Source organism: Megalobrama amblycephala, linkage group LG11, assembly GCF_018812025.1.
Source record: "Megalobrama amblycephala isolate DHTTF-2021 linkage group LG11, ASM1881202v1, whole genome shotgun sequence".
In the NCBI taxonomy this organism is placed as follows: Eukaryota; Metazoa; Chordata; class Actinopteri; order Cypriniformes; family Xenocyprididae; genus Megalobrama; species Megalobrama amblycephala.
The window spans coordinates 12,158,625-12,171,421 of NC_063054.1; the positions used below are offsets into that span (position 1 = coordinate 12,158,625).

Here is a 12,797-nt window from a genome sequence, read left to right on the forward strand (position 1 = left end):
GTATACACTTTATTGATGATACAGGGTTCATCTGACTATTTACTTCAGTTTGTCCCTGAATATATTATTTATATTAATATTAGTTTTCTCCATATACTGCACCTTATTAATGCTCTATTTTAAATTACTTTTATCTTGTCCTCTGTTCAGACCTTCTAAAGCTATGAAAAAAAATATTTTTTCCTTCATAAATATTTATGCAGTTAAACATGAATAGGAATGCTAAAGAATAGCTTTCTCTGGGTATTCCATTATAGACCTTGCTTTTGGCATGATACCTGTTATCATTTTGACCTGTAGTTGGTTGAGCTTCACTCCAGGATAATGCGCTTAGATGATTTTTGTTTTGTTTTTTTTCAAAGAGGTTGAAATCATGTTTCAGATGCATATATCAGTGCTTAACCTCTAAGTTGAGCAGTAGGTCTGTCTTGGAAAGTCAGTATGTTATCCCACAAGTTCACTTTATAATGCAGTGTTATCTCTACAGGTTCTCCACACCCAGGAAGGACTGAGAATTTTGGTATACATGTGTCAGAGGTAAAGCAAGACATGTATTAACATGTTTGACATTGCTTTATTAAAGTGTTTATAAAAATGTCTCCCCTTCTTCTTTACTTGTTGTATTTCAAACAACAAAGTTAAGGGGCGGTCACACTACACATTTTTGTTCAATTGACTGCCATTCATACACATGCAAATGCATCAGACCGCAAACGCATGCTTATAGGAAAAAAAGTGTTCCAAAGTTTGGTGAACTCTGAGCTGCATTTTCACATCACGTGAAGATGTGTGACCAGTAGAAGATCAATACATCATGGCATGACTTCTTCTTAGAATTAAAATATAAATATATTTAATTTCAAGTAGATAGTAATATACTCAAAATGTTTAAAATATACAATTTGTTATATGTTGAATTCATGTTCATAAAAAATATGCTGCAGAGTGTGACTCAATATCATGACCATTGCTGTGTCCGAACAATTTTAGCATGCTCAAAATCTAGTGTGACCGTGGCTTAAAACACTGATTTTAATTTGTTTAGACAGTTGTGCGTATAGGCCTGAAACATACTCTACTCAAATATGTGAACGCAGACACATCTATGCTGGTCAGTTTTGCCTGTACGAAGGCATTTCATAACACAAGTACACACTTCATTTTCTGCATTGACTCTAGGGATGCTATCACCTTATTTATAACATGGAAAAAAGCTATTTACTGTGAACGTATGAGACTTCTGCATCATTAGCTGCTATAGGTAAATAACTAGAAGAATAACAAAGTGCAGTAAACGTTAAAAATATTTGTGCTACAAAGTAGTGTGTTTTATAATTATGACAATGCATTACATTAAAATAATATGGTAAGATATAATAGCAAGCAGCATAAAGAGTCGTTTTGTACAGCTAAAAATAACTGGAAGCGGATGACGCCGGAAGCCAGACATATTCAATTTACAAATGGCCGTGCCCACTCTTACATTAAAAATAAGGTGGATAGTGGGCATTAATGAAAACACATTTCGTCTTTCCTCTTCGAGGTCAACTACTGTAAAACAACGGTTTGAATTAGGTCTTTCTTAACCATGCCATTGCATATTATGAAAGCGTGTAGCTATCTAAACCAACACATTCAGTTCAGTGGCAGACAGTTGAAAGTAACTCTGAGGTACTGAGGTTTATTACCACCACAAAAGAGCATGAACACATTTACAACAGGAGTGTGTTGACATTTACTTGTGTCTTTGTTTCCATAATTGCATAGAGTATTTCTGGCCATAACTGTACATATGCTGTAGTTTACTTAAAGTAAAACTTATAAGCATTTTGTACTTCCTTTTTGTCTGTTTTAAATTAAGTGCAGCTCTGAGAACATGTCGCCGGCATCATTACATTTCCTCTGACACACACAAGAAGTGATCCACTGCATCTTCCAGCGTACGTTAGATCCTCCTTTGCAGTGGAACTCTATGTTCACCATTTTGGACTTATTAGGAACACAGCAGCGCTTGTCCGTGCAGATGCCGCAGTATGTCGGTCGATGCTTCTTAACACTGGTACAGCCAGACAGTGAGAGCTTCTCTGCTTTACTGGCCTGGAATTTTGGTCTGCAGGTTTTCCCTTTTGGCATCTATTCATGAAAGAGAGGATAACAAAAAAAGTCCTTTAATTTCTTGGTTATGATTTGGGGTCCAAAAATAGAACTTTGGAAAAGTTCTGCTTCATTACTTGTAATATACTTGCATATCTTTAAGTATAAATATTAGTTGATTTCAGCATTGTTTTATGCATTGTCTGCCAATGAAGGCACAAGAAGGATGACTTGCCAGTGTGACATTTTCATGGAATTGTAACTTGCCTGTTCAGAGTCTGCTTTTTCCACTGAAAATTTTACAATCTTTGATTCCTGTACATTCCTTTTTTGTGCCTCGGCTAATTAAAAGTGTCAGTTTTCTGTGGTGTATTTATATTGTTTTTGCAAATTCTGCTGTTATATATCATAGATGACTTGTAATAGTCAAGGATTGATTGATTGACTTTATTGCCTGATTTCTCAGAAGGTACATCATTCAAATGTACATTTTCTTTTTCATAAAGAAAAAAGAAAACATTTATAAACATATATATTTATGACAGATATTAAAATATAATTGATCATTCTGTTGTGGTGGGGCCATAAGTATAAATTGTAATTTTGTTCCAGCTTTACTAAAAAAAAAAAAAAGATTACTATATAAATATTAGATTAATTATCATTTTTATTTAACCATTTGTGTGTATCTTTCTTCCCTAAGTATCTTTTTAAAAACAATTTCCAAAAGCACAAATTTCAGCTGAGGTTGAAGTTTGATTTGTAATCCTATCGTCAGTCTCTGGATGTCAAAATATAAATTTGAGCTTTGCGATTTTTGCAACCCTGTTGCCACCATTTGGAAAATGTCTAAATAAATGTCTAAATACATTTTTCGTACAGCTTCGTAATATGGCAGTAAACAATACGTGTGTTATAGGTCGTAAATTTTTTCCTGCTAGTTTAATTTTACAGTAGATTATTTTATGCACTGTATATAATAGTTCTCCAATAAATAAACTGTGATTTGTGCTGCTTTTTTTTTTTTTTTTTTTTTTTTTTGTGACCACCGACATACATATACACACAAGTACACATAAAGGGAACAAAGAAAAAGAAAAAAAAGGGGAAAAACCAGCAAAACATATAGATGTATATAGTAACGTGTACAGGTACAGTAATAAGTTTAAACAATTTTAAACAGGTTATTCCAGGTTATTATTATTGATTACATATTACTGGTTAAGGTGTTAAGAAAAATAGAGAGAGTGATAAGATAGAGACAATTTGAAACAATCCTAGTAATAATAATAGTTGTAATAATAATAATAATAATAATAGTAATAATAGTGGCAGTAGTAGTAGCAGCAGCAATAATAATAACAACAGTAATACTAACAATGATAATAATATCTCAGTTTTATGGGACTTTAGAACAGTCATTAAAATGATTGCAGATAGACACTACTCTCTAGTTCTGGGAGCTACTCCACAACCGCCAGCGAGCACAACCAACAAACCTCCCTGACACAGACACAAACCTCATCTCCGAACCACCGGTTGCCCCTCCCCGTCGCCTGGCAAAACCCAAACCCCATACCAGTGGTTAAGCTTCTGTGCTCCGCTGTGTCTTTCTCCACAAAGGGTGATGGGACACTATGACAGGCACCTCCTAACCAAGCTTACCTGGTCTGGTTGTGACCTGACAGATATCAAAAATCCTTGGTTGGTTTCTTGGTTGGTTGTTTTTTTTTTTTAATTTATACTGTAATCTGTGGCGTGAACCATGGTGTACCCCAGCTAGCTCCCCAGCTAGAGACACCAAATCCATCCCAGATAACACTCAAAATAAGAAAGGGACCCTGCCAGCAGAGGCAGCCAAGGGAGGGGCAAGGCAAACCAAAAAAATAAATAAAACCAAACCGGTAATGCCCATGCTGAAAAGACGTGCCACTCGCAACTGCCGGCAGTAGTAGAATAGCCACCTGTTTATAGAGTGTCTAAATTATAAGTGTTTTTATGTAATGTTTTGGAATCTAATTTTATAAGCAAGGGGGAGGGATGTAGGGCAAAATTTTCTGTAATAATATAAATATCAGTACTACTACTACTTCTACCGCCACTAACAATAATGAAAGCCATGCATAACAATAACAATTATATGCTAAATTTACATATAGAAAAGAAATTAAAATGTAGCATGTAGTACTTTCACACTGCATAGTTGTGGGAAACACACACAGATGATGGAGCGCCAATCAAAAGGACTTTTATGAACAAACGCAGGAGTACAACATAGACGTGAAACAATGAAGTACTACATTGGCGATAAAGACTGAGGGAGAACACAGGGAATATATACATGTCAAACAAAGGGGCAAACAAGGCTAATTAACAAGACACAGCAGGGACTAATGAACTCAATCAGGGTAACTAAGGGAACAAACAAGGGCGGGAAAACTGAAAACAAAGAAAATGTGACCAGGGAAACAAACACAGAACACTGACAAGTACATTATAATATATATAAATTACATCAATCTATAAATAATTGAAGAACAGTATATTATATTTATCTATTATAGAAGTAGTTTGTTGTAATGTATACCAAATACAAAATCCTAAAAACAAACACTGGAAAGACAACAAAGAAAAAAAGAGAGGATGACAAATTTAAGGGTAGTAGAATTTAAGTTATGATAAGAAAAGTAATCGGCACAAGTTGACAGGATATAAGCTACATATGTTATATAAAGAAATACAAAATGTTCCTTATGAGTTTCTTTTGAACACATGGTTTATGACAAAGAGGAATCAATTCTCCTATTTAGATATTGTAAAAAGGGGGACAGTTTGTTTGAAAGAATCAATATTATGTGCAAATGCAGTTAATTGCTGTGTACTAATTGTAATTTGAGCCAGTGATTTATTGAGAGTTCTGTTCTGTCTTTCCAATTAAGTAGAATGTGTTTCTTTGCTATGGACAGCGAAATTAATAAGAATGGTTTGAGATTATTAGTAATTTGTAAAGTAGTGATTTGCGCTTCTGTTGCTTACAGAAAATCCAACAGTGCCCTGTTTGTGGAAAGTGACTATTAACATCAAGTTATGGTGGTATTCTTTTCAGTTGAGACTTTTGTCTCTGTGTGAGGCCCCACACACGTCTGTTCTTGACTGTTTGTTTCAATGAAAACTCACCATAAAAACCTCATGAATGTAATTTTCTCTTAAGCTTCTTAGGAATGCTGTAATATAGTACTAAGTGTCATCTTACATCAGTACTGACAACTGAATGTTTTTGACATTCTTTGATTAACAGCATTGACGCAGACGGCAGCAGGTTTATTAGCCTTCCACTTCCACTTCATTTTTTTAAATAATTCCCATAAATCAAAAGCAGTCTCTTCAAACGAGCTGATTCAGATTCCCACCTATGATGATGTCATCGTAGGGAGAAGCCCCGCCCACAGCCGGTGATGATCTGCCCTATTAGTATAGACACAGCCCTGAGTGAAAAGAACATAGTCCGCCATTTCTGTATCCTTGCTGTAGCAGCTGGAGTTGTACTATGTCTGCACCAAAGAGGCACTTTTTACAATTGTTTTGGGATGTACCAATGCTCCATAGACTCCCACCATTCAGTCACTGAGGACATCGTGGTTAAATTTCATTTTCGCTTACGCCAATCATTTTGCACCACACTACTTTACTTTTCGTCATGCGGAGGGCTCGTGGCCGGCCGCACACCCCGTCTGCGCAAAATTGTACTGCGCATGTTTTGAACTCGGTCATCCACGCACATCCGTGGTTTAGTATAATTTGAAAGATGCGCGGTCGTGCCCAGGTGCGGAAAGCTTTAAGAGTCCATACAACTGTAGCAGCAGATGTCTATTATTCTGTTGGAACTGAGAAACAACTGATGGCAAACACGGTTATGATGTTTGGTTGACGAATCTTTGGAGTTTCATTCCCTCCCATGTAGAGATTTCAAGCTGTTTATCCATTTTGGAATTATTGTTTCCATTTGGTGAATTTTCGATCAAACTGAAGCTTCATCAGGCAAGGCCTCTCAGAACTAACATAACTTTTCTGAGCCAGTTTTAAAGGATTTTTAAACCAAATGGTGTCAAAGTAATTTTTAGTGGATTTTCGCACTTATCCTAGCATAGTAATAAGTGTAGTTCACCACAATAACATTTGACCTCCAGAAAATGTCCAAAAAGTCTTCATTTACAACTCTGTCAATACTATTTTACTATATATTATTTTATTTAAAGTGACAGTTCATCCAAAAATAAAAATTTGCCATCATTTACTCATATTGTCTAATGTCTAATTTGCATTTAACAGACCAAAATTAATTCAAATCATTGATCAACTCTTGTATACAGATCCTGAATCAAATAATGTCAATAACATCAAACCTCATTGGTGCTTGTTATTGGTCATGACTTCATGGCGTCAAATGACACACAAGAAACAGTGAGGTTTGATGTTAATGACACAATATGTAATTCGGACTGTGTATACACAAGTTAAACAATTGCTACTTTCATGCCATGTTATAATTACTGTTATTTCGGGATGGCAACATGTGACCTAGGTGAAAGTGATTTCACTAAGTACAACATGTTCCTGGATCAGCATCTTTGTTGATGCTGGAACAACAGTCCAATCAACCAATCAGAGTTTACAGTTTGTCAAGTTCAGGCTTACAACCAGGGTTAGGTGCTTTTACATCAGTTATTCACCTATTATTTCCCTCTGATTTTAGGGATAGGTTTTGGTTAGGGTAGGGTTGGTTTTAGGGGTATGGGATGGGAATAAGACTAATTTTACAGACAGGAAAGTTGTCAAAACAAAATATGTTGATCCAGGAACATGTCTTACTTGACAAAATTACGGTGACTTGAAGTTCTCTGAGCAGTTCATGTTGTCGGACTGGGATTTAGGTGTTTCTTTGTCATGAGGTACAAGTAGGAGCTCACAGAAAAAGTTGTAATTACAAGCTCTATGAAGACGTGAACGCTTTTTACAAGTTGAAATCTCGTAATTATGGCAATTACGACATTGCATGAATGCAGGTAATGATTACATTTTAGAGTGAATAACTTCATCAAACATGCATACAATGCATGAGGGTGTTTTTTTTAGAGTTTAAAGCTTTTTATTTGGGGGTGAAATAACCCTTTTAAACCAAATGAAAAAAAGCAACTTGGCTTAATATTTTGGTGTATATAATGCAAAGACATTTCAAAGTATTGCTCAAGTGTCTTAAATAATCCATGTTGATCCATTTTATTTTCTAGTTTAACATTGTCCAGCATGTGATGTTTCAGAAGGATAGATCTCTTACCTTCAGTCCCTTTAGAGCATTTTTATCACATGGTCGAAGCAGACAGAGTCGGCGCTCTTTTCTCATCTCACACTTGCTGTTGTCATTGTTGACTCGTACAGAGATGCCGATGCCACAGGTGCGCGAACAAGGTGACCAGGGTGTGGTCTGGATCAAACAGTTCTTCTTCCAGGCTAAGGGAGGATCCCTGTAAGCTTTCAGTGTTACAGTCACAAAGTGCTATGTCATCCCACAGCACACATTTAAACATCTGACCTCACCCCAGGCTTCACATTCCAACAGGAACAATCAATGAGTACTGTATAGTTATCGTTCTGGTCAATTTGTACAGATATAGAACAACCCAGAAGGCTAATTTAACATGTGTTTTCTCAGGAATTTCTTGGAGGATTTTAGAATAGCTGTTTTCTAGTTATAAATAAGGTCAATACAAATAAATTGTCACACTACATATTGCTTTTTAAAGATATTTGGCAAATTGGAATTGGTACATGTTATTTTTAATATGGATGTTTGAAAACTGCGCCGACACTACCACACTTAAACAACAAGTCTATGTAAATCTGAGTTTATGTGCTTGACGCATGACATTTACTTATGAGTGAACAACAATTAGTCCTCATGTAGCAACTTAGAGCACACAAGAGCTTTAAAATTCAGGATTTGTATTTATAAATACAAACTTATTTTAGTCATATCAAAAACTTTTAATCTTAAAATCCCAATGAAATTCCAGAGCAAAACCATGATATTCAGTTCTCTTCAAGGGCAGTAACATGAACAAATTGAATTAGTTATAGGCTAATATTCCTGGAAATATCAACAAATGAGAAATTTAACATTCCAGTGCTCATCTGTAATTATGAAAATTGAGGAAGAACACCATTCTGGTTCAAGACTAAATGGACACAGGAATCACCAAGCTAATTAAGCAAGCTCTGAGGTAGGTGCCTGCACATTATGGAATATGATTGCCCAGCCTGTCTGAAAGGGTGTGGATCTCTCATGGCACATAAATTGCCTAGAGATGTTGGCAGTGATCTTTGGAGCTCTTCTTTGTAACTGCCATATTATTGTCAGAATTTCCTCTAGATGCATTGACTTGCACCTTCAGACTGTGAGTCCAATCTGGCAGCAGTTCAGCAGGGCAGAGGTGGTTCTGTTCAGCTCAGTGTTCTCTGTTGTCTCCAGCACCTCTTTAACTGGGGCGCGAGTTTGGTTCTTGGATCTAGTATCTTTTCTAGAGGAACCTCCTTGGGAGTTTCCAGACAGGTTCCGGCACAATATGGTATCCTCGACCAAGTATGTCAAAACTTTGTGCTCTTTAATGGATCCTGGTCTTTCATCTGCAGTTAAAGAGATCATTTTAAATCTGAAGGCTTCCTCTACTAGAAGGTTATACTGTATGCTCTCAAGTGTAGACTATTTGCATTCTGGCGTACACATAGGAAACTCAGTTTGAACCCAGTTCACTGTCTGGTCAGTTCAGTGCTGGAGTTCTTACTAGAGTGTTTTTGTTTTGTTTGTTTTTTTTGCAGGCACGGCCCCATCCATGCTTAAGGTGTGTGTGGCGGCGATTTCTGCCAAGCACATACTAATTGCTGGTACTTTGGTATGGGATTCAATTGTCTCCCATTTAATGTGCAGGACGAGATGTCTAAGGCTTTTTCATCCTGTTTTCTTTCTTTGGGACCTATCTGTGGTCTTAGAAGGGTTCACATACCGGCGTGATGAATACGATCCTCAACTGGATGGAACTGAAATAAATACTTTGAATGTTGCGATCCTATCGGACTTGTGATAGCAACCTGAGTCGTAACAAAGCACTGTTCGCCAGAGGAGAACTGGCCCCCCGACTAAGCCTGGTTTCTCCCAAGGTATTTTTCTCCATTTTAACACCTATTTGCCATTTTTTTGCCACCTGATGTCACCTGTTGGAGTTTGGGTTCCTTGCCGCTGTCACCTTTTGGCTTGCTTAGTTGGGGACACTTGATATTTGACTTGACATTTGATATTCAACAGTGCTTTGATCTGCCTGCATTGACACTATTCTTTAAGAGCTGCTGTGCAGCCAAAATTGTGTACCAGTTATCAATGTAAAGCTGCTTTGACACAATCTACATTGTAAAAAGCGCTATATAAATAAAGGTGACTTGACTTTACTTGACTCACTGGGCCTTCATTCAAACATCTGGAGCCAGCCTCTGAAAGGTTTCTGACTCTTAAGTTGGTTCAAAGGAGCAATAATTACCAAAATAAACAGGGGATCTGGTGTCATCACTGTGCAGTCTTCAGCCAGGTTCGGTCCATGAAAGGGGCTATGTCTGGCGGGCACACAAGCTCCCCTCTCTAGTGTAGCTTTTTCAGTGGCTCTGCTTCCCTGGGGCTGCCATCAAAAGGCAGGCTATTTGCACTTATGTAAATCATGTAAATAGACAGTATTTACCAGTATTTTTCTGTGGTAACAGTCTTCCACAAATGCTATCTGATATTAATTGTATCAAACCTGGAACATTCCTTTTAAATCAACATGAAATCAAAATGGAACCTACATTGTTTACTTGATCTTGTTGCTGTCATAACCTTTCATCAAAATGTAACAACCCTCTTCACCCCTTGTAATTACTTTATTTTCTGTTGATGTAACAAACTGTGGGTGGTGAAAAAAATAATATTAACCAATAAAATGTTCTCACAATATTATGTCAGAAGTATGTCAAATTGCATGACGTGTTGTGAATGCTGTATTTGTTTTCTTTAATATCTCCACACACAGGGTCACATTTACCTGACAATAGTCCTGTAGGTGGTGTCCTGTTGGTGTTTAGGGCTTTGGTTGCTCTTGAGGCCTGCTGGCAAGTTGCCCTGGAGCACAGCAGGACTCAACATTCCTGCTGGCTTTTGGATGAAGGCAGGGGTACAGCCGATGGCTCCAGAGATGCAAGTGCATTTGTAGAGAGGGTTGGGCTGGAAGGCCTGTCCGTTATCATAGTGAGCCCCTATTCAGGTCACAACCAACCCCCATCATGTCTGCAAACATATACAGGATTTACTATGGAGTACAAAAAGTAAACTTAGTTCTATTAAACTTAATTCCTTGTTTTAGTTTGTTTCACCTTATTTTAGTTAGATTGCGGCCAGGATTTAAGTAAATTAAAACAAGGGAATAAATTAAGACAAAATCACCACAATTTACGAATCAACGGAATGTGGCAACTAAGTCAAGGGAATGATTTATTAATTGGTAGCCACAATATATATTTTTCCCGCATATCATGTGCAGGGCTCTGTATTACACAACTTAATTCTCTGAAAAGGGTTTAGCTTCTCAAGTAAATTTATCTTATTTTAAAGATGCTGTGATGTTGTAACAACCTCACAGGATTTTCCAAAAAACGTTCACTCACAAGCACAGATGCCAACCTCATAACGCGGCTGGTCTTTAGAAAAGTCACAGTACATGCTTTTGTGAGGGTCACAGACATCCCTTTCATTGCATGATTCACCAATCTGCCGTGCACAGGTTTTGCAGCAGCCACAGCCATCCAAGATGGAGCTGACACCGGGGGCGCATGGCGGCCGGACGCCACATTTACACGGCCAGCTACAGAACTGCCTCCTCTCTGCCAGGCCCGTCCCTTCTCTCTGCTTCTGCCTGCTATCAGCGACCTGCAATACATACAAATAGAAAATAAAACCCTGGAAATAGAAACAAAATGTTTTCCATTTTGGTTTGTTATGAAGAGAAACTAATTTTACATTAACTGTTCTGTTGATCTGCAACCTGTGTCCAATTGTGCCATTGTCAGCTGCATCATTAAACACGCATGCGCTCAAATTTTTGCATCTTTGATTTCATAAAAGATGTGATGAAATCCCTTTAGTTTTATATCATAAAGATACTCTCATGGTTCTGTCCCCTCTGTAGGCTACTTTGTAGTTATTTGTGAAGGAATCCTGACAGTACTGTCCTTGTTTCCTGGTTGTATTATATCTCTTTTGTTTTGGTTTCCTTGCCATGCACCTAGTTTTGTGTTTAGAGTATAGTTTCTTGGTCCTGCAATTTGTCTAGTCCAGATTATTTTTCTCGCCTGTTCTGCCTTATTTATAGGCCTGTTTAATTTACTTGTGTGGTCTCTCTTGTGCCAGTTTGTTGTGGAGCATTCCTTTAGCTCATACAGAGCATGGTGCTAACAATGGTCATTGCTGATTCCCAGCGAATGTAGGCCTGTACTGTACCTTGAATTCAGTTTAAGCTGCTTTGGATAAAAGTGTTTGTCAAATGCATATATGTACATAAATGTGGTGATACAAGGCCACAGTGACCATGACTAGATAGGATACGAGTATAAAAGCAAGTGGAGTGAATTAGACATGGTGTTTCAGTGTCAAGGCCAGAAATTTCCAAATGGGTGGATCTTGGCGCAATAGGGTGGACCTCTATTCTATTCTTCTATTCAATTATATTATTATTATTATTATTATTATTATTTATAATTATATCAGTGTGGGTTTTTGAATTGAACAATATAAATGAGAGTGACAACATCAAACTTAAAGATAACCTAGAATACTCCCTAATTTTTATGCCGGTAACTCAGTCGAAGACAGACCATGGACCTACAGAGAGTGGTTTATTTAGGATGAAACTAGAATGAAAAACAAAAGGGATGTTCAGGAAGAACTGAATTACTGAAATTAATCAAACTTTCCAAATGTATGAGAGAAGGAAGACAGAATACATCTGACTTGCCAGCACTGAATATGAGACAGAGCTGCAGTTGTTAACCACTCGCTCTACAGTAATGTGACATTAAAAACGTTAAAAAAAGAGAGAGAGAACAAAAAAGAAGCAAACTTTGTGCTACACCATTAATCGTTGGAAACAGTAGCTTGTTACTCGAAAAGTTATTTTGAAAGCATCTGAGCTTCTCTCAAAGCTGGTTAGAGTGTCACTGTCAGTGCTTTCTTTGTGTTGAATGCCACATGCTGAATCTTGCAGAAACTCTTTACCCACAGATCTCAAGAATTTGTTGTTGTTGTTATCGGGAAGATATCATCACTCTAAAAAGTAAGACAAAACCACACAATGTGGATTTATTACCCAAACTGATCAGCAGCAGTGTCACATGATAGCATAATAGCAGTCATGCTACTAGTCCTACTACTTTCAGTGTAGGTACTTCATTTGATGAAGAAGTTCTACTGATAAAGTATGTTTTATATAATAAGTAATATGAATACAATCTGGCTGGGCATACTACACATTGTCATGTGATCGCTGACATCAGCCGTCCTACTGTTTCCCATGCTTCTGTCCACTCACGTGGCATCGTTAGATTGTAAAGTATCCATTGTACTGTTTTCA

The 12,797-nt window shown here is 37.3% G+C and overlaps 1 protein-coding gene across 1 annotated transcript in view; it reads right to left on the minus strand.

Annotated features, from left to right (window-relative positions):
* Positions 1-554: 554 nt before the first annotated feature.
* Positions 555-12,797, minus strand: part of ccn6 (cellular communication network factor 6) — a 22,482-nt gene continuing 10,239 nt past the window's right edge. The window contains 5 exon segments of the mRNA XM_048206161.1: positions 555-2,133; positions 7,430-7,623; positions 10,204-10,429; positions 10,431-10,459; positions 10,837-11,098. Coding sequence (XP_048062118.1) covers positions 1,852-2,133; positions 7,430-7,623; positions 10,204-10,429; positions 10,431-10,459; positions 10,837-11,098 — 993 coding nt within the window. The 3' untranslated portion in view covers positions 555-1,851.